Source organism: Mytilus galloprovincialis, chromosome 1 (assembly GCF_965363235.1).
Source record: "Mytilus galloprovincialis chromosome 1, xbMytGall1.hap1.1, whole genome shotgun sequence".
NCBI lineage: Eukaryota > Metazoa > Mollusca > Bivalvia > Mytilida > Mytilidae > Mytilus > Mytilus galloprovincialis.
In genome coordinates this window covers 80,117,402-80,144,050 of record NC_134838.1, presented here as the reverse complement: position 1 = coordinate 80,144,050, position 26,649 = coordinate 80,117,402, and the positions used below count along the sequence as shown (strand labels likewise).

The window sequence follows — 26,649 nt, the reverse complement described above, 5'->3', positions numbered from 1 at the left end:
CACTTATACGTATTTATTATGCTTTTATTAGACCTATATAATTATTAGAGTATGGTGATGTTGTATGGGGCAATTGCTCCCAGCTAGAGTCTGAGTTTCTTAAAAATATTCAGATAGAAGCCGCTAGAATTATTACAGGTTTACGACGTAATTCCTCCACAAAAACTTTATTTTGAATTAGGTTTAGAAACTCTGAAGAATAGACGTAATAAAACATAAGCTTATACTATTCTATAATAAAATATTAAAAAGGATGAGACCTGCATACTTATATGAGTTAGTCCAGCCATATCTTCCCAGACAAACCCCTTATACTTTGAGGAATGAAAATAACACTTTTCATTCGCCTCTTGCTAGAACTAGCTCTTATTTTAATAGTTTCATTCCTTCCACTATAAGACTTTGAATAGTCTTCCTTTGAGTTTACAAAAATCCCCAAGTTTGGGTATATTAAGAAGTGGACCGGAAAATGTTTTTTAGGACTGATGATATAATTAAACCTTTCGACTATGGGATAAGGAAACTTAATATAAGTCACTGTCAACTCTCAAACTGTAATCACCCTGTTGAGGATAACAAACATTTCTTTTTCAGTTGCCCTAAGTACAATGATGTAAGACAGATCCTTCTTGATTCCATTAACTCCATTGTTGATAATGTAGATATAAATATTGAATTATTGCTTTTCGGAAACAGATTATTTTCATATGATATGAATATTGCTATTTTTAAATCTGTTCATAAATATATCAGTGACACTCAACGTTTTGTTTGAAACTTACTTATTTTTTGTTTCATTTAGTTTTATTTTTTATTTTTTTCTCCTCCACTTAAACATTAATTCATCTTATCCACTAAGCAAGCTTAGTGTCTCTTTCAAGCCATACATATATATATATTTCTAATGACTTATAAAGGATATTTGCATGTTTCAAGGTTCTTGAATACATGATGAGTAATTGCTTATATACTTAAATATACTTTGCATTAGTAAGTAACACTGTAAACATATTTTGCTCGTGTGTGCTCATAAGTAGCATGCATGTTCCACTATATTGCATTATTTTAATTACAGTTGTTATAATTGAATTATACCTTGAACGTGTAATATGGAGAGAGCTTTTATAGACTGTGCCTGTTGCTCAATCCTTTTAATATCTTAATGAATATAATATGTTTAAAATCAAATCAAAGTAAAACAGTTTTATTATAATAAGTTATATAATAACATATAGGAGGATAGACTAGTCTGTTAGTTGAAAATATCAACAAATATATGACAGTAGTTCATGTATCATTGGTTTTCTTAAATCGTAAGATGGATGCATATATTTATTTTCTGAAGAAACTGTGATATCCCATTCGTTTAAATACACAACCTTATGTTTGATATTGTCGAAAATTTTGAATATCGTTTTATCCTGCAAAAATCTCACAAAATCATACGGAACACCTTCATTATCATGTTCGAAGTAATGTGGACCTTTAATGAATATTTTTGCGCCAGGCACTCGATACAAGAATTTATTTATAGCGTCTTTGGCGTTCATAACATGTTCTTCATAAACTGACAATGGAGCATAACCTATGTGTACATACAAATGCAGCACTACGATCGGATTTTTAGAACGTATTACGTTAAGATGATAGCTTGCAGGTTTGAAATGATGTATTGTCGCATTCCGTGAATAGGTGAAAAATGGGAACTCATGCGCAGCCCATGTAACAGTAATGTTGTCTCTCTTATTTTTACTAAACGCTTTAATTGGTTGATGATAACCTTTTAGAGCATCTGATGTCCGTTTAACCGAGAGTGCAAGATTTAAAATATCAACAATTGATAAAAGCCATTCTCGCACTGTAGAATCTCCAACCATGTAAATCTCCCGGTTTCTTAGACAGGCTAAATACCTGTTAAAACTTGGTTCAACTTTTTTTTGACATAAGAGATTATGCCAAGTTTTATTATAAAAATATCCAACTGGGGACGAAATGTTCCATGTGACTGAAGGATTTATTAGACTACACGAGTGCTCTGGATGACCTATGGTTTTATCTGCAAAAAGAAAAACAATACACAAGTGTCCCAAAAATGCAACTATCTTCATATTAAACAGACATGCAATAAGCTTGACATGAATATAATAAATTCTTTTAAGGATTATACATTAGATTTAATTTTGGTGTATGAACATTCTATTTAAAGCGCCATGAAAACTTGTTTGTCCTTCTGTTCGTTACTATCGTTCGTGTGTCCAAAATATTATTTTCTAATTGATACCTTGATTTTAACTTGTACGATTGTATTGAGACTTAAACAGATGGGAGCTATATCGAAAGAAAAATCAATCAATGTTTGGGTCAATAGATCGAAGGAAAAATATATCAAATTCTCATTTTTTTTTTAAAGTTATAGTTGGTGGTTGAGTCTAGTGTTGGCAGCCAAATTGGTCAATTTTCTTACACATTCGACATGAGTTTAACACCGAAATGGTGATTATTACAAAACATTATACATACACTTTTGTTCTCGAACTATGAACAACACATTTATTTATTTTAGTGAAAACATATTTCCGTAATCTATGTTCTGTTTTCAACAGAATTATCATATTTACCTGTGAACTTTTTTTTTTATTAAACGTCATGTTGACCAAGGTTATAGTTGTCACAATGTCTTTCTAACACTGTTTTATATCCACCTTTGTTTTTATTAATATTGTGTTTTTATTGTGTCATAGATCAAATTTATTTGTTCAGTGTATGTTTACTCGTTTTTGTTGATATGTCTTTTGATAGAGTTAAACCATTTCAGTTGATATTTGATAGTCCGTCTTTCTATGTTAGGTGAAGGTTGGCGTCTGTTAAAACGTTTTAACCCGCTGCATTTCCTTGCACCTGTCCTATGTCAGGAATCTATTGTTCAGTGCTTTTAGCTTGTTGATGTGGCTCAAGTGTTTCTCGTTTCTCGTTTTTTATATAGATTATACCTGTTTGAAGGTTTTACACTAGTCATTTGGGGGCTCTTTATAGTTTGCTGTTCTATGTGAGCAAGGGTTCCGTGTTTAAAGCAATACTTTGATCTAAAATGGTTTACATTTTTACAACATGTGACTTGGATCAAAAGTTGTCTCATTGACACTCATACCACATCTTCTTATATATATTTAGGAAACTTTGAAACTGTCCTCAAAGGATAAGATTGACAAACATGCTCTAAAGTATTCCTTACGTAAATGCTAAAGGTTGTGAAATAGTTTGTATAGATTACGCATGGAAAATCCAATGTTTTTTTTTAAAAGAAAACTACGCCATAGACCTTAAAGACAAAATGTGAGAAGATAGCTCATAGAACACGTCTTCAGATGAAAGAAAGAAAAAATTGGGTCACCGTATTTGCTTTATTGCTAGAGATTAAGGTTGGTAAATTCCCAACACTATATTACAAAATTTACTTTAACCGAGTTACATGTATCTCTTTTACTATCTGCATTATATCCCCGTTTGTGGCAAAGTTGAACAAAAAATCAACCATAAATATGTGGTTTTTATAGAAAATACAGCCGTAAATATGACAAAACACAAATTTTCTACACTACATTGTAACACGAAAAGTCTTACACACGAATTACACATCACTCTTAAAATTTGCACATTTCATTAAAGATCTAAACCTATTGTTTTATGCTATTTTAAAATTCAAAATGGAGGAAGACACCCCAGTTACCTTAAATAACAATAAATTGTGCAAGAGATATTACCTTTTACCAGGTTACTTTAATAACTTACCACCAAGTACATCAACTTTAATTTCCTTTATGATTTTATATCTAGTAGAACTGCAAGTATAAACAGTTTTTTTTATATTATGTTTACAAACGATCATATAAAAATGTATGTCAAACAGTCACTAAGAGCAAATAACAAAGGTCATATATGAATACATCTTTTCAATCGAATCACACATATATAATGCATCTCTTAAATATATTTTACAATAAAAGAACAAGAAATGTGTGGTTAAAAAAATAGTTTAGATTGTACAGATTGTTTATGCATATGCATTTGCATAGCTCATATACATGCACAAAGATTATTCCTCTTAATTTGCAAATGCATTCTTTAAGACCCTTTGTATGTCAAGTTCTTACAACTTCACATGACGTCACACATATTGAAATGCAAATAGTTATCAAAGGTACCAGGATTATAATTTAGTACAGACATTCTTTCTTTGAAATCTGTTTTGTGAGCTATTATAGAAAAAACTATTCTACGGTGGCAGAATGCGGCCATGAAAGAATAAGAATAAGTCAGCCCCTCAAGATACAATGGCGTTCCCTCAAGATTCTATGTCGTTCCCACAAGAAAGTTATCACGTTCCCTCAAGATGCTATGCCGTTCATTCAAGCAAAACAAATAAAATAGAAGCAATGTGATATACTTTTTACAGCCGATTGCATTGAGTGTGTAGCTTAATGCAATATCATTGGTTAGCTTGCTTGCTAGCTGAACGATGAAGTCATTATTAGGTTAGTTACACTACCCTCATTTCGAAGTAGCCTAGTCCTACAGACAGATAGATTGGTTATCTGTCGGACTAGTATACTCTTAAAGGAGGATAGTTTACATAACCTAATAATGACTTCGTGGTTAAGCTAGCAAGCAAGCTAACTAAAGATATTACATTGAGCTACACACTCAATGCAATCTGCAGAAAATCATTTTTTTATATCATGGTTGGCTAACTTCAAGTTTGTCCCTTCAAACATATAAAATATCTTCACGAAGTTCTCAGATAATTACTAAGATTAACTTTTGAAATATTGACTATAAGGTTCATAATTTAAACTGATTTTTAAAAAAATTTCTCCTCTTCAAATAGAAGCTATCGCTGGTTCTTTTTCAAGTGGTACTTGTGAAATTGAAAGCGTCAAAGTATAAAAGATACAATATGTATGTGTAATGAAAATAAAGAAAATTATCCATTGAATGAAAATATTCCCTCAAATGCCGAAATTCCTTGAATATAAAAATGTATTACCTCAAGAACTGCTTCTGTGATTTTGTAAATGTAGGTACCGTCATATCTCCAATTGGGGCATACCAGTCAGAACAAGTAAACCCAGGTTTATCTGGCAATGAACAAAACCATCTCATTCCATAATTCATTGATGTAAAGTCACAGATGCCGTGTTTTGTCAGTGTGTGAATGCCGCAGATACCTTTACCAGTCTCTCCACGAGCATTCTTAAAAACTCCTTTTAACGTCCTCACCATTCCATACTTGTATAGATAGTTTACAAATAGTCCAATAGATTCTTTTTGAAATGACATAGCAATTTTGATGTTTGGAGATCCTCTCCATAATGCCTTTATCACTCCAATGTACGTACCATTACCATGATCTACTACATACCCCGCTGAACTTGCACCTTTCCCTTTCTCAGACATCCAAATATTTATAAAATCACCGCCATCAGTAAAAACGTCACCATTTTTATTATGGAGGATTATTCTGAGTGTTATAATATCACCAGTAGTAAACGTAGCTGATTTATTGTATATTATTTCCACTGTAGATTTCGGCAAATAGACAAGAGATTTTCCGAAATCTAGGCTTTTATACTTCATGTATCTTTTATAATACTTGAAGTCAGTTGCTGTAAACGTTGAGATCTCTCTTTTGGATCCAAAGCACAAAATCTGACACCTACAACAATCAACCGAATTATAAATATATATATATATGTATCTAGAGAGTAACAAATACATTTAACTATTTCAAAGATCAAAGTATCATTTGTCCAACCTCTTCTCTCACTTTTGAATCAATCAGCAAATCTTGCCAGATTCCGCTAGGCTACCCTTTATTTATCAAAAATTGTAGCAGTAGGTATTCCATCCGACAATAAACCCATGATAAAAATGATCGTCGGTTCGGCTGCACATATTCGTGATGAATAAATACTATTAGTAACATAGTGTGACCTATTACGGTATTTCGCGCATTTGTATATACCAAATTGAATGCTATTTAGTATGGTTTTAATTTACTGATAACAAAATCAAAATGTTTTCTAATAAAACAATGTATTCAACGATCTAGTTACAATGTCGTATTGGTATTTCATAAGTTTACCAAGACCGTTAGAACTACAATGTGCTATTCCGTTTGAAATAAGTTCCTACAGATACAACCAAACTTACAAATCAATTGATGAAATATGTGTATCTATCGAGGCATAAGTTAAGGTTTTAAGTAATTGTTTAAAAAAAAATCCCTGACTTAATAAATGAGTAATACGCTCATTGAAATCTTAAACGTAAATTATAGACACAGATAGGTGATATATTAACAAAGGAACATCATCGTCCAAATAAGTAAAATTAACCATATGGAAGGAAATTAGCCCTTTTTCACTTAATACATTTTGGTAACCGTACCGATATAGTGTGTATACAATGGTCAGTTGAACATTTTTATATGGAAAAAGTATACAAATTTCACAGTAAAATCATATTTTGAGAAGTTCACGTGAAAGAAAATACTGATCATATAGTAAAGGTAAAGTGGGGTTAAATGCAATATCATTGTCGAAAAAAGTTATGGGAAGATAGGTAAAATACATGTATTTGAATTTAAATATATGTATAGCATTATAGCTACATGTATGTGTATGATATTACTTGACTATAGTTAGCAGTCGCGAATTATCTTCAAAGGGCCACTTGACTGGACAAATGAAATTCAATATATTTAAGAGTTCAAATATTATTATACGTACCCGAACAATTTTGTCGTTGTAAGTTGAAGGATTGGGACAGCAAAAATCAATGACCAAAATAGTTTCTTATTTAATTTGAACGTCGTATTGAACCTAAAAAACATTAACTTGATCTTATTACAGACGATTTGAAATCGAAAATGACAGTCAGACTCAAAATTATGTTCATTGTGCATATCTATTATAACTTATGGTGACTGGATGGGGCCATTTCACCTTTTCGCGTTTTCTCCTTTCACTTTGCAAACGCGAAATCGAGAAATCTTGAAATCGAGAAATCGAGAAATCGAGAGAGCGAAATCGAAAAATTCTTTACCGTTTACGCCTTTGCGTTTTCGCATTTATGCTTTCTTGATTTCCCTATATCCCTATTTCTCGATTTCCCTATTTCCCGATTTCTCAAGTTCTCGATTTCGCGGTTTCGCGTGGAAGTGTAAGGACACAAACAGTTTAAAATATAAGGTTAAATGGTATGTTAGAACTGCAAATGCATGTGTTTTACTCGGTAAAAACATTCAATACGAAACGTACAGCTACAGTAACATCCTGTATTGAGTCTAAGAAATCAATTTAAACAGTTTTAAATATAAAGTTAAATGGTATGTTAGTACTGCAACTGCATGTGTTTTTACTCGGTACAGCTACAGTTGTGACAGAATATAAGTTCCTCCATAATATTTGTTCCAAAGGACTTTTAGCATATAACAAAAGTTCCATTGGGAACTTTCCTTATATAATATTTTATCCAATGCTATAAGAAAATTTCTTCCAAAAAGGATAAAATATTGCATAAGGAAAGTTCCCAATGGAACTTTTGTTATATACTAAAAGTTCTTTTGTCTTGCATACAATATGTATTGACATGGAAACACTCTCTTATAAAAGACAATGTGAAGTCACTGCATACAATATGTATTCACATGGAAACACTCTCTAATAAAAGACAATGTGAAGTCCCTGCATACAATATGTATTGACATGGAAACACTCTCTTATAAAAGACAATGTGAGGTCCCTGCATACAATTTGTATTGACATGGAAACACTCTCTTATAAAAGACAATGTGAGGTCCCTGCATACAATATGTATTGACATGGAAACACTCTCTTATAAAAGACAATGTGAAGTCACTGCATACAATATGTATTGACATGGAAACACTCTCTAATAAAAGACAATGTGAAGTCCCTGCATACAATATGTATTGACATGGAAACACTCTCTTATAAAAGACAATGTGAGGTCCCTGCATACAATTTGTATTGACATGGAAACACTCTCTTATAAAAGATTATGTGAGGTCCCTGCATACAATATGTATTGACATGGAAACACTCTCTTATAAAAGACAATGTGAAGTCCCTGCATACAATCTGTATTGAGATGGAAATACTCTCTTATAAAAGACAATGTGAAGTCCCTGCATAGAATATGTATTGACATGAAAACACTCTCTTATAAAAGACAATGTGAGGTCCCCGCATAGAAAATGTATTGACATGGAAACACTCTCTTATAAAAGACAATGTGAAGTCCCTGCATACAATATGTATTGACATGGAAACACTCTCTAATAAAAGACAATATGAAGTCCCTGCATACAATATGTATTGACATGGAAACACTTTCTTATAAAAGACAATGTGAGGTCCCTGCATACAATTTGTATTGACATGGCAACACTCTCTTATAAAAGACAATGTGAGGTCCCTGCATACAATATGAATTGACATGGAAACACTCTCTTATAAAAGACAATGTGAGGTCCCTGCATACAATATGCATTGACATGGAAACACTCTCTTATAAAAGACAATGTGAAGTCCCTGCATACAATATGTATTGACATGGAAACACTCTCTTATAAAAGACAATGTGAAGTCCCTGCATACAATATGTATTGACATGGAAACACTCTCTTATAAAAGACTATGTGAAGTCTCTGCATACAATCTGTATTGACATGGAAATACTCTCTTATAAAAGACAATGTGAAGTCCCTGCATACAATCTGTATTGACATGGAAATACTCTCTTATAAAAGACAATGTGAAGTCCCTGCATACAATATGTATTGACATGGAAACACTCTCTTATCAAAGACTATGTGAAGTCCCTGCATACAATCTGTATTGACATGGAAATACTCTCTTATAAAAGACAATGTGAAGTCCCTGCATACAATATGTATTGACATGGAAACACTCTGTTATAAAAGACAATGTGAAGTCCCTGCATACAATATGTATTGACATGGAAACACACTCTTATAAAAGACTATGTGAAGTCCCTGCATACAATCTGTATTGACATGGAAATACTTTCTTATAAAAGACAATGTGAAGTCCCTGCATACAATATGTATTGACATGAAAACACTCTCTTATAAAAGACAATGTGAGGTCCCTGCATACAAAATGTATTGACATGGAAACACTCTCTCATAAAAGACAATGTGAAGTCCCTGCATACAATATGTATTGACATGGAAACACTCTCTTATAAAAGACAATGTGAAGTCCATGCATACAATAAGTATTGACATGGAAACACTCTCTTATAAAAGACAATGTGAAGTCCCTGCATACAATATGTATTGACATGGAAACACTCTCTTATAAAAGACTATGTGAAGTCCCTGCATACAATCTGTATTGAAATGGAAATACTCTCTTATAAAAGACAATGTGAAGTCCCTGCGTACAATATGTATTGACATGGAAACACTCTCTTATAAAAGACGATGTGAAGTCCCTGCATACAATATGTATTGATATGGAAACACTCTCTTATAAAAGACAATGTGAAGTCCCTGCATACAATATGTATCGACATGGAAACACTCTCTTATAAAAGACAATGTGAAGTTCCTGCATACAATATGTATTGACATGGAAACACTCTCTTATTAAAGACAATGAGAAGTGCCTGCACATAATATGTATTGACATGGAAACACTCTCTTATTAAAGACAATTTGAAGTCCCTGCATAAAATATGTATTGACATGGAAACACTCTCTTATAAAAGACAATATGAGGTCCCTGCATACAATTTGTATTGACATGGAAACACTCTCTTATAAAAGACAATGTGAGGTCCCTACATACAATATGCATTGACATGGAAACACTCTTATAAAAGACAATGTGAAGTCCCTGCATACAATATGTATTGACATGGAAACACTCTCTTATAAAAGACAATGTGAAGTCCCTGCATACAATATGTATTGACATGGAAACACTCTCTTATAAAAGACTATGTGAAGTCCCTGCATACAATCTGTATTGACACGGAAATACTTTCTTATAAAAGACAATGTGAAGTCCCTGCATACAATATGTATTGACATGAAAACACTCTCTTATAAAAGACAATGTGAGGTCCCTGCATACAAAATGTATTGACATGGAAACACTCTCTCATAAAAGACAATGTGAAGTCCCTGCATACAATATGTATTGACATGGAAACACTCTCTTATAAAAGACAATGTGAAGTCCATGCATACAATAAGTATTGACATGGAAACACTCTCTTATAAAAGACAATGTGAAGTCCCTGCATACAATATGTATTGACATGGAAACACTCTCTTATAAAAGACTATGTGAAGTCCCTGCATACAATCTGTATTGAAATGGAAATACTCTCTTGTAAAAGACAATGTGAAGTCCCTGCGTACAATATGTATTGACATGGAAACACTATCTTATAAAAGACGATGTGAAGTCCCTGCATACAATATGTATTGATATGGAAACACTCTCTTATAAAAGACAATGTGAAGTCCCTGCATACAATATGTATCGACATGGAAACACTCTCTTATAAAAGACAATGTGAAGTTCTTGCATACAATATGTATTGACATGGAAACACTCTCTTATTAAAGACAATGAGAAGTGCCTGCACATAATATGTATTGACATGGAAACACTCTCTTATTAAAGACAATTTGAAGTCCCTGCATAAAATATGTATTGACATGGAAACACTCTCTTATAAAAGACAATATGAGGTCCCTGCATACAATTTGTATTGACATGGAAACACTCTCTTATAAAAGACAATGTGAGGTCCCTACATACAATATGCATTGACATGGAAACACTCTTATAAAAGACAATGTGAAGTCCTTGCATACAATATACAATATGTATTGACATGGAAACACTCTCTTATAAAAGACAATGTGAAGTCCCTGCATACAATATGTTTTGACATGGAAACACTCTCTTATAAAAGACTATGTGAAGTCCCTGCATACAATCTGTATTGACATGGAAATACTTTCTTATAAAAGACAATGTGAAGTCCCTGCATACAATATGTATTGACATGAAAACACTCTCTTATAAAAGACAATGTGAGGTCCCTGCATACAAAATGTATTGACATGGAAACACTCTCTCATAAAAGACAATGTGAAGTCCCTGCATACAATATGTATTGACATGGAAACACTCTCTTATAAAAGACAATGTGAAGTCCATGCATACAATAAGTATTGACATGGAAACACTCTCTTATAAAAGACAATGTAAAGTCCCTGCATACAAAATGTATTGACATGGAAACACTCTCTTATAAAAGACTATGTGAAGTCCCTGCATACAATCTGTATTGAAATGGAAATACTCTCTTATAAAAGACAATGTGAAGTCCCTGCGTACAATATGTATTGACATGGAAACACTCTCTTATAAAAGACGATGTGAAGTCCCTGCATACAATATGTATTGATATGGAAACACTCTCTTATAAAAGACAATGTGAAGTCCCTGCATACAATATGTATCGACATGGAAACACTCTCTTATAAAAGACAATGTGAGGTCCCTGCATACAATATGTATTGACATGGAAATACTCTCTTATAAAAGACAATGTGAAGTCCCTGCATACAATATGTATTAATTTGACATGGAAACACTATCTAATAAAAGGCAATGTGAAGTCCCTGCATACAATATATATTGACATGGAAACACTCTCTTTTAAAAGACAAAGTATTTCCCTATAAATAGTATGCATTAACAGAGAAACAGCTCTCTTACTGGTCTTCAACTTCGTACTTTATTTGGCTCTTTTAACTTTTTGGATTCGAGCGTCACTGATGAGTTTTGGGTACACGAAACGCGCGTCTGGCGTATATACAAAATTGAGTCCTGGTATCTATGACGAGTTTATTTATGAAAGACCATGTGAGCTCTCTGCATACAATATGTATTGACAGGCAAACAGTATATGCTACTTTTCAAAATTTAAGTAAAATGAAGGTGAAAACGGTTATTTGTTTTATTCTAAATATTCGATTTTTTAAGTTTAGCATTATTTTAAAAATTAATAATTGTGTGAAGAAGATACATTTAAAAAACTTCTTCCTCTGATGGTACTAAATTAAAACGTCAAACGGCCCGCCGGAATGTTAATTCTGAGGAATGGTAAGTTGACCATTGTAAAGTTGTTATCGTCACGTTTGTCAGAATTCTGTGTGCTAGTTTGACATAGTCCATCTATGTCTGTATTACGATAAAGATCCAAATATGAAGCAAGCCTTCTAGTTTTGTTGATTATTTGAATGTTTACTTTTAGCTACCTATAGAACCATTTTTTATCCACCAATTTCTTTAGAACGCCTGTACCAAGTTATGATTATGACAATTGTTTCGTTCTACTAGTTGATATAATAGAGAGTGTTCGATTCTATCAGGTTTAATGGATTTTCCTTTATTTTTTATCGGAGTTCGGTATTTTTGTTAATTTTTTTAAAAAAAAGATTTCGATTTTTATTTTAACTATTTTTAATACCACATTTTATAAGCGTTTTGGTATTACTATAAGTTATCACTTCTGTTATCGTACTATGAACAACAAATTTATTTATTTTGTAAAATATATTTCCGTTCTTCATTTATACGTTTACCTCACAATAAAATTATTTTTATTTACCTGTGGACATTATTCTATTTAGCGGCATTTTGTTCAAGGTTATGGCTGTTTATTCTGAAATTGGTAACCATCTAACCCCTTTAAATGATTGGTTTTGTATTTACATTGTTTCAGAGATCAAATGTATTGGTTCAGTGTACGTTCTCTTGTGTTAATATGTCTTTTTATTGATATTCTGTAATGTGACTTTCTCTGTTGTGATGGTACACAATTGTTTCAGATAAAGGTGATGGTTGGTACCTATTACGGTTAAATCTGCTGCATTTGTTTGCACCTGTACTACGTCAGGAATCTGATGTTCAGTACTTGTCGTTTGTTGATGTGGTTCATAAGTATTGCTCGTTTTTTTATGGATTAGACCGTTGGTTTTCTCGTTTGAATTGGGTTTCCTTTTGCGTCCATGAGAACGACTGTTTTGAGATAAACAGTGCTACTATAGTGTATAAATGAAGGTTTGGATGAGTTTTAAACAATTTTGAATAATGGTAAAAATATGAGGAATAGAGACAAATGGGTTGTTTTAAGAATATAAAGGTAAAAGAATAATGGACAAACATTAATGAAAGAGGTAATGGCTTAACAAGTTGTAAATACAGAATTAGGAGATCCCTCTACAACTTCGTTATAGGTGACATCTAAGTATTAATATTATTTAGCAAAGATTTTTTTAACTTACCTTCCTTTGTTCTTTTCCATCTGCATTTCAAACTGAAATAATAAGCCTGTCAGATTTTAGATATAAAAAATCTTGTCTTATCACATATAAAATTATAAAAATACTGAACATATGTTCTGGACTAATGTTACCACTCCTGTGTATTGATCTGTAATAATCTAACATTCGATTACTTTTTTAACATAAAGATGTATAATTTGACCAAATGTTACCACTTAATGTTAATTTATGTATTAATCTGTTTATCATATATTTTTAACAAAATCACATAATATGTTAGTGGACATTTATTTGATTCTAAGGTTGTGTCTGGGAGTTTTTAGAAATAAATATTCCAGCTCCCATTTTATTATAGTCTTATCACACAAGCAAAATAAATAATCTGGTCCAATATACATTTTTGTAATCATTTTATACAAAGGAACATGTATCAATTATAAACAGAAAATCCGGAAAAAAGTATTATCAGTTGTTGTTTTTGAGGGATATATAATATGCAGTGAACGTTCCTCTCTCTTTTTTAGCACATGGATAATAGTTGCGCCGAAAGGTGCCAAGAGGAAACCACTATAAATAATGCTCCTCTACGTAGGTGACTTTTATCAAGAATGTAATTTTTCGGACCAAAGAGAGGGACGGAGATGGAAATGGAATTTTTATAACAAGAATATTGTGCCCCATATTTAGCAGCAGTTACATTGACAATCCATGTCAGTTTCTATATCCTATAGAATGATTTACTTGGTTTTAGTTTGTTATAATTACTTTACTGTCTTATGTTTTCTAAATCGATTAATAGCAATTGAACAGCGGTATACAACTGTTCCTTACATTTAATCATCAAAACAAGGTACTGTAAGCACAGATCTTTATATAACCATTATTTGACATTTCGTATAAAACAGGCATTTGGGTTCACGATTACATTTCTTTTTTTTAAAGAAAGCAACTTGTTTTTCTTTTTATTAAGTAGTGCAGTGAATTTTTGAGACATTCTGTATTTATTGCTGTCAAATCAGCCTTTATCCTACACAGTAAAAGAATATAAATAATTTGACGTATATACATAAAATAAAACAAACACAAAAAGATGGCGACCATGAAGATTTGATGTGAATTTGTTGCACAGAGTTTTGTGCTTTTATGCATTAAGAGATATTCTTTACGTCTTTTCTGTTACATCGATGTTACTACTAATTGATTGGAATTAATGTATTAAAAAACAGAACAATAATTATAAAGATTGCAGTTTAAATTACGAGTTATAAAATTGACGACCGAGTGAGTAGTAATTAGCCAAAGTTTACCTTACATATAGATGTACACATAAGAGAACTTTCAAACGTTTGAATCGCGTAATGAAATATGTCTCAACAACAAAACAAATAACCAGTTTCATTTCTACTGTTAAAGTCGATAAACTGTCAGCCAAAAACACAAATAATGCCGAGGAATCAGCATTTTTAGAGAAAACAGGAGATAAACAAAATATCACAAATCCAGCCAAGAGTCTCAACTCTTGCCTCTCCAGTTCCTCGGACCATAGTATTTGTATAGAAAACGAACTTGATGAAATCAAGCAGTCCCTGAAAAATGTCCCGATTTTTACAGAGATATTTAAACAATTATCCGAAAACCTGAAAAAAAAAACAAATTAAAAAAGAGATAGTGACGGAAGTCAAGTCAGAAGTCGATAAATTAAAAGCCAATTACGATTCCAAAATATCTCATCTATATGACAAATTAAACACTATTGAGTTTGAAAATGGAAATCTGCTGGAAAAAAATGCTAGTCTGCATTCTGATCTTAGAAAAATGAGGGATGTCGTTGATGAAAACAACAGGAAAGCAACTGAAAGTGTTCGGCTTGGTAACTGGAACGAACAATACTCACGTAAGAATAATGTGAAAACATACCAATTGCCAGAAAATCGAAATGAAGACCTACCACATTCTCTTCTTAACGAACTAAAGAACAAAGTCAAATAAGATATCAACCCTTCAGAAATTGTTGCAATGCATAGAATACCAGGGAAAGAAGGGAGTCCAAGACCAATTCTCATAAAATTTCTTAGAATGGATACCAAAATTACACTTCTGCGTAAAAGAAAAGAGTATAAACGAAGCACTCAAAGTTAGAATTTGTGATGATATTACAGACTCAACCAGGGTCTCCTAAATAGACTGTACCAACATGACAATATTATAAGCTCGTGGTATTTTAATGGTCATGTATATGGATCAGACGAGGAAGGAACTAGACATCAGTTCGAAATAATGAAAGTTAAAATGCCAGAATCGATGGGTCACTGTGAAAACTGTCTAAATATGAGAAAATAAAGGATGGCTGGTAGGTGAAACTTACATAAATGAAGCGATAAATGAAAAATGAACAAATTGATACGCGATTTATATAACATATCCAACTAAGTCGGACATCAACATATTTCTATCAAACATTGTTGGTCCTAACAGTTTAATTTTTGATTAAATTCAGTCAAATGAGAATCGTAAAAACATTACTTTTTCTCGTCATTTCTCCGTTGACTCAATGCTAAATTACCGATACCCATGTCTACTTATACAACAAATAAAGAAATTCCGTTAATAAAAATAAAACTTTGCAAATCGATTAAGTATATTCAAACATATATCTGGCGAAAAATACTATTTGAAACAGTTTAATTTCTGGGCAATTTCGGTCAAAAATTGATTTAAAAAAGTGAATATTTCGGGATTTTTCAAAATGGCGGATGATGTATATGGAAATGTTGCATCAAATCAAGGATTTGTATAGTACGACCTTCCTTGATTAAATTAAATTTTTTATGTTGAATCTCTAATGTTTCTGTTTTTTTTTTCTTTGGTGATATTTCGATATGATTGATTTCAAAATTTCTTGATAAAGAATATTATTTTAAGAGTGACACGGGAACATTTTATTTTGACCGCCTGATATCCAAGATATATACTGTTACCAGAAAGAAGTAAACAAGAAAATTTTCTCTGCTTTTTTTAAAGGCGTTTTTCCTGTTTTCTGTATAATTTATCTTTTTCTAGAAATATATTTATACTTTCCTTTAGAACCAAAAAATATTTACGTCCCGAGACAGAAAAAAATCCAAACAATTATAATAGATAAATATTCTATACCTTCAAAATCCCATCACTTGACGACCAGGTGAACTCTGACTTGGGTTGTAATGTTAAATTCCAATATATTGTCAGGTAGACGTGCAAACCAAAAGCAACCAGGTGACATTAAACATCCTGTGTATACATGCATGTATTACCAGAGTTTGAATTTTGTGATATACAAAAGTTTTCAGACAAATATATCTTCTCTTCTCCGTGTCAAATGTATCATAATAAACTTTAAGAAAATATGAACAATATAAAACAATTTCTTTAAAAAAAATATTTTTGCTTTAAAAGATAATCAAATTAATATTTATGTTTCTATAATTATATATGTTAAAGAAATATTTTGATTCAAATTCTAATTTAAATGGATTTGTTTTATTTCGCAGAAAATTAAACAAGATTTCATTGAATATGATTTTATTAATTTTTTTATTAATCTAATATTTTAAGGAAAATCCGGGCATTCAATAAATTGATATAAAGTTAAACTTGTGTAAAAAAAAAAAATGTTATTGTATACATTTCAACATAGACATATACTAGTATACAATTGCCCCTGATTTCAACGACATTGTATACACGACAATATTTATCGACAGAGTTATCGGTCCTGAATATGACTGATATAGTTGGGTATGTTCCAAGGCCGTTAGTCGGCACAAGGAGCGACGAAGCAGCGCATCTATTTTAGACGGGCAAATATCCACTTTTTGATATGGGACGAGCTCTGACGTCCCACAGCCCCAGCCTGTCTGGCAAAACAGCCGTTGGACGTCAGAGTAATCTCGGACTACTTTATTTCATACTTATTTTCCGGAAAATATACGTTTCCTACGTATTTGGTTTAAATTTTAAAAACTCATATTTCCGGTTTGCTTTTTTTATTATTTATATCCTGTAGGTAACTAGTTTTACACATGAGATTTACACAAAAACAACTGACAAATGGTTGCAATAGTAAAAGGTGTCCCATACATTTATTTTCACAACTATAGTATTACCAGAATCTAAAACATAGAGAGTATAAATTTGTTTCTCACTTCTACACTCGTGAATTGAAATTTAAGTCGAGTTTACAAATTTCTGTCTAGCATATTGTATAGATTAGTTTAGTCAATATCACTGCGCATTATTCAATTTTTGTCTGAAATGCAAGTTATTGCATGAACACAGACCTTGCTAAATTTTTTTTTCAATAGTATTACAGTATCACAATATAAGTGATAATTGATATCGTTAACATTTGTTATTTATCAATGTTTTCCTTTTGCATGTTTTGTATATGTTATGTACATGTATGTTTTGTTTTGTACTTTATCTCGTCTAGTTTTGAGTGTCCCGTTAATCAATGCATATGCCAGCTTTTGGTTTCGAAGGTCTGTCCAAAGTGTACATCATGTGCTTATGTTTCACTATTTATTCATTATAAGTTTTGATAGTTTTGACTGATCAATGTTTTGAACATTAATCTGTAAATTTGTAAACTATAATATTAATCACAACATAATCCTCCCTATAATCATAAAAAATGTTTTTTTCCTCAGTAGTATTATACAGTTTTTGTTACTGGTTGCTGGAATTGAGCAAACTCCAGGTCCAGATCAGAGTAACAAAAATAATTTGAAAATAGTACACAATAATGTGTGTAGTTAACTTCCTAAGTAAGATCTCATTAACAATGAACTACATGAGTATGACATCATTTGTATATCAGAATCTCATCTTGACAAGTCAATTACCGATGACCAAATTAAATTAATTTAAAATGGTTGTTGAAGGTGTAATATTTTGTCTCTTTGCTATAGCTAGTATTGCCTTTTCGAAGTAATCATGTGCTTCTGATATTGATGAACAGAGAATTTAATTTGAGTGACGCTGACGCAAAGTAACATCTACAAATAAGTCAATATGACCAAAATTATCAGTTGACCCCTTAAGGAGCTATTGCCCTTTATAGTCAATTTTGACCAATTTTTTGTAAATTTTTGTAATCTTTTACAAAAATCTTCTCCCCTGAAACTACTGGGCCAAATTTAACCAAACTTGGCCACAATCAGTATTGGGGTATCTAGTTTTGAAAATGTGTGGCGTGACCTGGCCAACCAACCAAGATGGCCGCCATGGCTAAAAATGGAACATAGGGGTGAAATGTAGATTTTCAAGTTGGCTTATATATCTGAAACCAAAGCATTTAGAGCAAATTTTACATGGGGATTAAATTGTTTATCAGGTCAAGATCTATCTGCCCTGAAATTTTCAGATAAATAAGACAACCAGTTGTTGGGTTGCTGCCCCGAATTAGTAAGTTTAAGGAAATTTTGCAGATTTTGGTTATTATCTTGAATATTAATATAGATAGAGATAAACTGTAAACAGCAATAATTTTCAGCAAAATAAGATCTACAAATAAGTCAACATGACCAAAATTTTCAATTGACCCCTTAAGGAGTTATTGCCCTTTATAGTCAATTGTTAACAATTCTCATAAATTTTTGTTAATTTTTGTAAATTTTTGGGAAATATTTTCCACTGTAATTACTGGGCCAAGTTCATTATAGATAGAGATAATTGTAGCAACAAGAATGTCAGGGAAGAAAGATCTACAAACACACTACCATCACAAAAACACCATCTTGTCATGAATTTATCTGTGTCCGTTGTTAATATGCACATAGACCAAGGTGAGCGACACAGGCTCTTGAGAGCCTCTAGTCCAATTTGTTTAGTCTTTCAGCTTGTCCGGTATGTATAGGGACATTTTGATTAACATGATTATCAAGATTTGTTTTCTTTTTTAACACAATACTAAGGGGGGTGTGAACATCAGAATAAAATTTACTAAATTCAAGAACCGTAAAATCATCTATACATTTTAAAAAATACGGGGTACAAATAAAATAATCAACAACACTCACATTTCTACATGTAAAATTACCAACATGTTTGTCATTTCCTATTCTTCAGTACAGCTCGGGCAGATTTTCATTTATCCACTCATCCTGGTGGAGTGGAGAAAATGTCAACTATTATGTCTCCATTACCACTCCACTGTGACTCTGAGAGCACTCCTACTTTTAAAATAATTTAATGTTGTACTGATGGACTGTGGAATGCTGGTGGCGACACAGTCAAAATTGGAATGGAGGGATGAGTGGAAAATGAAAATTCCACATGAACTTTACTGTATATTTTTCACTTATTGGGGCATTTTTAGGAATTTATGATTAATATAGTGCAGTATTGTAAGTCGGAGCATTACATTAAAAATCAATGTGATTCGTACAATTTCAAAACTTGTTTGTAATTCAAATAACATGTTTAGGGTGGGTTGAGCACACATAATGCTCCCTATTTTATATAAAATTGGTCTTTTTACTTACACCTGTTACATGTATATAAAAACATTAACATACTTGTGTATGTTTTGTTGCATTACAGAATTTGTGTTTTTTCGTTGTAGCATATAGAAAACTAGAGAAAATAAATCAATTGTCTTTATTTATTTATATCACATATAAAATTATAAATATACTGAACATATGTTCTGGACTAATGTTACCACTCCTGTGTATTGATCTGTAATAATTTAACATTCGATGCTGGAGACATAAAAATTAACTGTTTTAACATACTGATGTATAATTTGACCAAATGTTACCACTTAATGTTAATAGTTATGTATTAATCAGTTTATCATATATTTTTAACAAAATCACATAATATGTAAGTGGACATTCATTTGGGTCTAAGGTGGGGTCTGGAAGATTTTAGAAATAAATATTCTGGCCCCCATTTAGATTAAAATTATCAATCTTATAATAGTCTTATCACACAAGAAAAATAAATATTCTGGCTCAATATACATTTTTGTAATCATTTACAAGGGTACATGTATCAATTATAAACAGAAAATTCGGTAAAGAAGTAATATCAGTTGTTGTTTTGAGGGATATATTATGCAGTGAAGAATATAAAGTACTAAATGGTGGCCCCATTGCCGGCAATGCTATTTTTAGCAATTATCTCCTTAAAAGGCGTTTTTAATAAACTAATTATGGAAAAACTGTTGTTGTCTAATTGAAGCTCGATATCTATTTGTGATTTTACCACTCTCAAATATATATGGTCCCATGGCTTTTCTTGGTGAATTTTCGGGGTTTTCACGATACCTTACGATTTCGCAGAAAATTTCCCCTAATTTTGATCAACATAAAAAAAATATTTCCGGCCCTTCATCATATACATTTAAGGACAAATTTGTGCTTGCATGAAACTTCATTCATGATGCTTTCTAGAATAAAAACATATAAATGATATAACAACCAGTCACAGAGAGCCATCTATTTTTATCTCTATGTCATGTTCCCTTCATAAAATGGCTGTGCCCATGTAATTTCATTTGGTACATTGTAACCTATACGGTAATAAAACATTTCTGAAATTTGATATTTTTTGCCGCATTAGTTACTTGAACATTGCTTGACTTCATTCTACTATGCAAAATATCTCATTAAAAACTGTATTATACACAGGAATTAATTTCTGGACCCTACCCCTGTTTAAAAATTGGTAAAAAATTACACTAATTTTTATAGACATTACGGTACTGTTTGTTGCAGGTGTAATATTTTGTCCCTTTGCTAGTATTGCCTTTTCGAAGTAATCGTGTGCTTCTGATATTGATCAACAGAGAATTTAATTTGAGTGACGCTGTGCCGAAAACCAAATTAAAAATTCGGACCAGTTCAATATGAAATAAATTCACTATTTTGAAACGGACTATAGCTTTATAAATCGGATACATGTGCACACTTTAGCCTCTTTTCGTAAAAAACAGCTTCTGGTGGCCTATATTAGTTATACAAGTAGTCTAAGAAATGTTTTGAATGATGTGATATCGTTTAGTGTATACAAGTACCCTTAGAGCCGTTTTTCCAAAAAAAGGGGAAGGGTTAAATAAAGGCAACAGTAGTATACCGCTGTTCAAACTCATAAATCCATGGACAAAAAACAAAATCGGGGTAACAAACTAAAACTGAGGGAAACGCATAAATATAAGAGGAGAACAACGACACAACACTACAATGTAACACAAACAGAAACGGACCAAGCATCAGACAAAATCACACGAGAATAACAAATATAAGAAGATTTCTATGTCATGTGACGTGACAAGATCTAACAAGTATCGCCAAAAGTTAGGCTAATATATGACTATCAAGCCTGTAAGACAAATTTTGGATAAGAACAGAAAAGACACATCCAGGCGATGTAATCCTGTACCTACCCGTATTTTGAATGCAAATAAGAAACAGACTATAGCATGAAAACGGAATTATTCACACACATCACAACACTAGTAAAGCGTTTTTGATGTCTAAATCTTTCTTTAAATACCATTTTTGACATATTTTGAGACCATTATAGAATATAAAGTACTAAATGATGGTCCCATTGCCGGCAATGCTATTTTTAGCAATTATCTCCTTAAAAGGCGTTTTTAATAAACTAATTATGGAAAAACTGCTGTTGTCTAATTGAAGCTCGATATCTATTTGTGATTTTACCACACTCAAATATATATGGTCCCATGGCTTTTCTTGATGAATTGTATTGGGGGTTTTTACGATACCTTAACTAATTACGATTTCGCAGAACATTTTCCCTAATTTTGATCAACATAAAAAACCACTATAAATAATGCTCTTCTGCGTAGGAATAGTTTGGTTCTAAAAATAGAATAAACTAAAAATGCACAATTATCCTTTCTATTTACATACATCATAGTCAGACCATGAATAACCGAAACGATTATAGTTTAATTTGATATTTCAAAATATATTTGTTTATTACAACAGATATTCGTAGCATACATTTTTGATGGTAACATATTCATTTGACTTAAAATTACTATTCTTTCACTCCAAAAGTTTTGAGTTTATAATCTGTGGTATAAATAGATTGAGGTCTGACATATCTTGAATATGATAGTTAATGACTAAACCATATAAACTAGTTTGAACGATTTTCCCCCCAAAAAAAAGAGTTAGTTCGGGATAATCAATAAGAATTCAAATAAGAATTCAGCTTATAATAAAAAAAAAAACACAGCATATAATAACAAACCCACAGCATATAATAACAAACCCACAGCATATAATAACAAACCCACATCATATGATGTTCTTATTCACTACAGTTAAATCAGTATTTGTAAGTTTGTATTCAAGTTCTGCTATTTTTTCTACATCAATATTATTTTGAAAATCTTTTATCTTTTCAGAGTTCCATCTTTTTATCTTCGTAAACGTATTCTTTTTACTAAAATAATCGACAATATGGTCAATACTGGTAAATTCAAATAATTATAGGCATTTATAATAGTGCATATAGTGGTCAATACTGGTTGATTGAAATAAATATGTACATATACAATGCACATCATAACAGTAGTCATACTGGTCAATTAAAACAAAGGTGTTTTTTTTTAAATTAATTGTCATAGGAAGTTTCAATTTACAGTTTTTCATTTAGCCAGATAAAAAGATGTCATTAATTAATTAAAAATTGCTAGATTTACCTGTAATTAAATATGATTCAATTAACAAGTTAGAATACAAGTGAGTGTGTGATCATAAATTAATATCTGTCAAAACAGTGTGGTATATTGTGTTTATGCAGCAATTAAATAGGGATTAACTATGTTAGAAAGGGACAGACAAATCCTAACATGTAGGTAGTAAAAGACAATATTAAACAGTTTCCGGTCTGTTCAGTTGGTACATTGTTAAGAAAATATGTAGGGAAAAGAGTATATTTTCTTTCCTTGCTTCCACTATGTATGGCTTCAATACTCCAAAGTATTTGATGAAAACCTACTTTCTTCTGTAATATTCACTAAGTCTTCTAAACCTGCATATAGTTAACACTATTACTTAAAATTTCGTTTGATCAGCAATTGACCACTAAATGTTTTTTATCTACCAGCAATTGACCACATAAATTTTCAATAGTATTGACCAGTATTGACCACTTGCGGAATATTGACCGGGGCGGTATTTACCAGTAAATACCACTGGTAAATACCGGGGCCGGTTTTTATCGCCCAACCTTGACTGGATCCCTAAAGTATACTGTAGATTATTGCGTTGCGTTGTGTATTTGATCGTAAGCTAACTAAGGCGTCAACGATAGAACTACGTCTGCCATTATACGTTTCTATTCAATACAACATAAAGTATCACAATTACGCGACGTCACAAAGATAGTGGCCGTACCGCAAAAAGGTACGTTAATATTAGCGCAATTCTTTACATTCTGGGGCCGCAAAAAATGAAATTTAACTCAAATTTGAAATACAATATGAAAAATTCGTAAATTTGAAATTAAATGTCTGATCAATTGTGACATAAAATGAAACCATAGGTAAAGTCTCTCAATATTTTTAACTGTTCACGTCTGAATAATTTAACACTTTTACAAGTCTATCTAATAACCGTAGTTAATTGAACAGTCTATACATAAACTAATTTCTCCAGGGCAGAAAAGTTCATTCATTGTCATCATTTGTACTGCGTATTTCCAACGGATATAGCTTTACAATCGGACGGTTGGTGATTCCTGTGTCGGTCTTGATAACAGCTGATCGAATGAGTCCATCCTTTCCACGAACTAAATTTTGTACAACTGCTAATTTCCACATTATACGATTTGTGTCATTGTGTACTTGTACAATGTCACCTATTTGTATTGTTTGTTCGTTTATTCCAGATGTACGGAGGAATTCACGGAGTGACGTCAGATATTCGTGTTTCCATCTTGAGCGAAAATGGTTGATTAGTTCATTATTTCCCTGTAAATTTTTATTCAGTTTCACGTGCAAATCTTCGGAAGTAACACTGTCAATATTCTGTTCCGATTGGTTGTCAAGTCGACGACCATATAAAAGGTGCGCTGGCGTCAGCGGTTCGGAATCTTTAATATCAATAGAAATGTGAGTTATAGGACGATTGTTTAGAGTTCCCTCGATTTCGATTATAATTGTATTCAACATTTCCGTAGTGACACATGACTTTCCTAGTATTGCTTTAATTGACTTTTTCGTAAGTCCAATTAGACGTTCCCAAAAGCCTCCAAACACGGTGCACGGTTGGGTATGAATTTCCACTCAGTTCCTTGATCGGCAATTTTTCTTGTATTCGGTTGTCTTGGCTTGATCTTGCAATCTTTTCGGCGGCTGCCTTGAAGGTTGTTGCATTATCGGACAACATAATCCTTGGTGTAGATCTCCTAGCGACAAATCTTTTAAAAGCAAGAATGACAGACTCCTCTGTTAAATCTGTGACTATCTCCAAGTGAACGCATTTACGAATTTGTGATTTTACGCACTGCCTTATTCTCGGTATCCAATATTTCTGTTGAATATAGTCGACTGTACTGTTAAGTCCGGCATGTAAAGTCTTTGTGTGTGCATCCATTACGATTAAGGACGTAAGACTGTGGTGTGTTGGTAATAACAACGGATATTTAGTACTCTCCTTCACAGGTGCGTTTTGTATTCTCCCGGTAGAACGTAGTAATCCATTTTTGTCAGTATATAGTTTAAGTTGTCGAACAAGTGGCACTTTTTTTCTGTGACGATGAATTCAAGCTTTCAATTTCATCCTTAAATGTTTCCTGTTGTACTGTTACAATTAGAACTTTTAACGCTTTACATCGCTCCTCAACACTGATAAATCCGATTGACCGTTTATCTTTTGAATTCCGTAAATTCTGTATAAAACGTAAGACGTATGCTGTTACTCTAATGGCTTTTTCTAAAGATCTGTATCGTTGTATATCTATACATGAAATTGTCTGTGTTGAAGCATTTGTACTTTCATCGTCTGTTTAGTCATCACTAACAGTTACCATCGTGCTGCAGTCTTCAATTTTCCTCGTCCATGTCGGCCAATTTTCACGATTTAAAATCCATTGTGGACCGTTCATCCATAAGCTGTTATTATAAAGGTGTTTAGCGTTAATTCCGCGTGTTAAGTAATCAGCTGGATTGTCATCTGTTGGACAATAATTCCATTCAGCATTCTCTGTTAATTTTCTTATTTCTTTAAGTCGATTTGCTACGAACGGTTTTAAGTTTTTTGACGATTTAATCCAACTCAAAACAATTTGACTATCGCTCCACATATACATGTTCTGTTGTTATGACTTTAAGAAGATGCTTTGCTAATCTGGCGCCGATAAGCGCGCCCATAAGTTCTAAACGTGGTAATGACATCGGTTTTACGGGTACTACTCTGTTTTTAGCCATGACGATGACCGATGAATTTGCTGTAACTAAGTAAGCACAAGCTCCGTATGCTAACTGACTGGCGTCTGTGAAAATATGTAGCGACGTTTTCTCGTTAATAACTCCTTCCGTTAACATTCGTGGAAATACTATTTTGGTAGCCTCCTCGATATCTAAAGCTATTACCTGCCATTTACTTCTCAGTTTGTCGGACAAACATTCATCCCAATCCAACTTTGCCTTCCATAAAGTCTTCATAAACAGCTTAGCTTTCATCGTAATTGGCGTGATTAATCCTAGGGGGTCGAAAATTCTAGATGATGTGCGCAAAACCTCACGCTTTGTTATCATTTTGTCCTTTTCCATAAATTCAATCTGTTGAAATTTCAAATCGTCGGATTCCCTATCCCATCTCAGGCCTAAAATTTTGACTATATCGTCATTGTCGCCGATCTTGTCTCGTCCTGCGATGTTCTGTAATTCCGTACTATTAGAATTCCAAGACCGTAAGTTGAATCCTGCCTCTGACAATAATTTTCTTGACTCCGTGTAGAATTTCAAAAGTGATTGTTTATCTGTAAAACTGGTCAGAACGTTATCCACGTATATATTTCTCTGTAATTCTGTTGATGTAGTTGATGGATTGTCTCTAAAATGTTTCATTAGCGTGGCGCTTAACATGAATGGCGAACAGGTGTTACCAAAAAATACAACCTTAAACCGATAAGTAATCAAATGGCTTTCTGTGTCCATGGGATTCTCTAACCAATAAAATCTTGTGACATCTCTGTCA

The 26,649-nt window shown here is 32.4% G+C and overlaps 1 protein-coding gene across 1 annotated transcript; it reads right to left on the bottom strand.

Moving 5' to 3' along the window:
• Positions 1 to 1,245: 1,245 nt before the first annotated feature.
• Positions 1,246 to 6,877, bottom strand: LOC143045935 (NXPE family member 4-like). Its single transcript, XM_076218823.1, has 4 exons — positions 6,789 to 6,877; positions 5,045 to 5,713; positions 3,790 to 3,839; positions 1,246 to 2,056 (listed from the first exon to the last, which is right to left on the bottom strand). Exons 2-4 carry the CDS (start codon positions 5,632 to 5,634, stop codon positions 1,266 to 1,268), a joined length of 1,431 nt encoding a protein of 476 aa, XP_076074938.1. The 5' UTR covers positions 5,635 to 5,713; positions 6,789 to 6,877; the 3' UTR covers positions 1,246 to 1,265.
• Positions 6,878 to 26,649: the final 19,772 nt, after the last annotated feature.

What these genes read in the sequence shown, in the direction of transcription:
- LOC143045935 (XM_076218823.1), bottom strand. Translation starts at nt 5,634, where the DNA reads ATGAAGTATAAAAGCCTAGATTTCGGAAAATCTCTTGTCTATTTGCCG. An exon ending in TCACAGAAGCAGTTCTTGAG is followed by an intron (nt 3,840 to 5,044) that starts GTAATACATTTT and finishes TTATACTTGCAG; the next exon opens with TTCTACTAGATATAAAATCA. An exon ending in TAAAGTTGATGTACTTGGTG is followed by an intron (nt 2,057 to 3,789) that starts GTAAGTTATTAA and finishes TTCTTTTTGCAG; the next exon opens with ATAAAACCATAGGTCATCCA.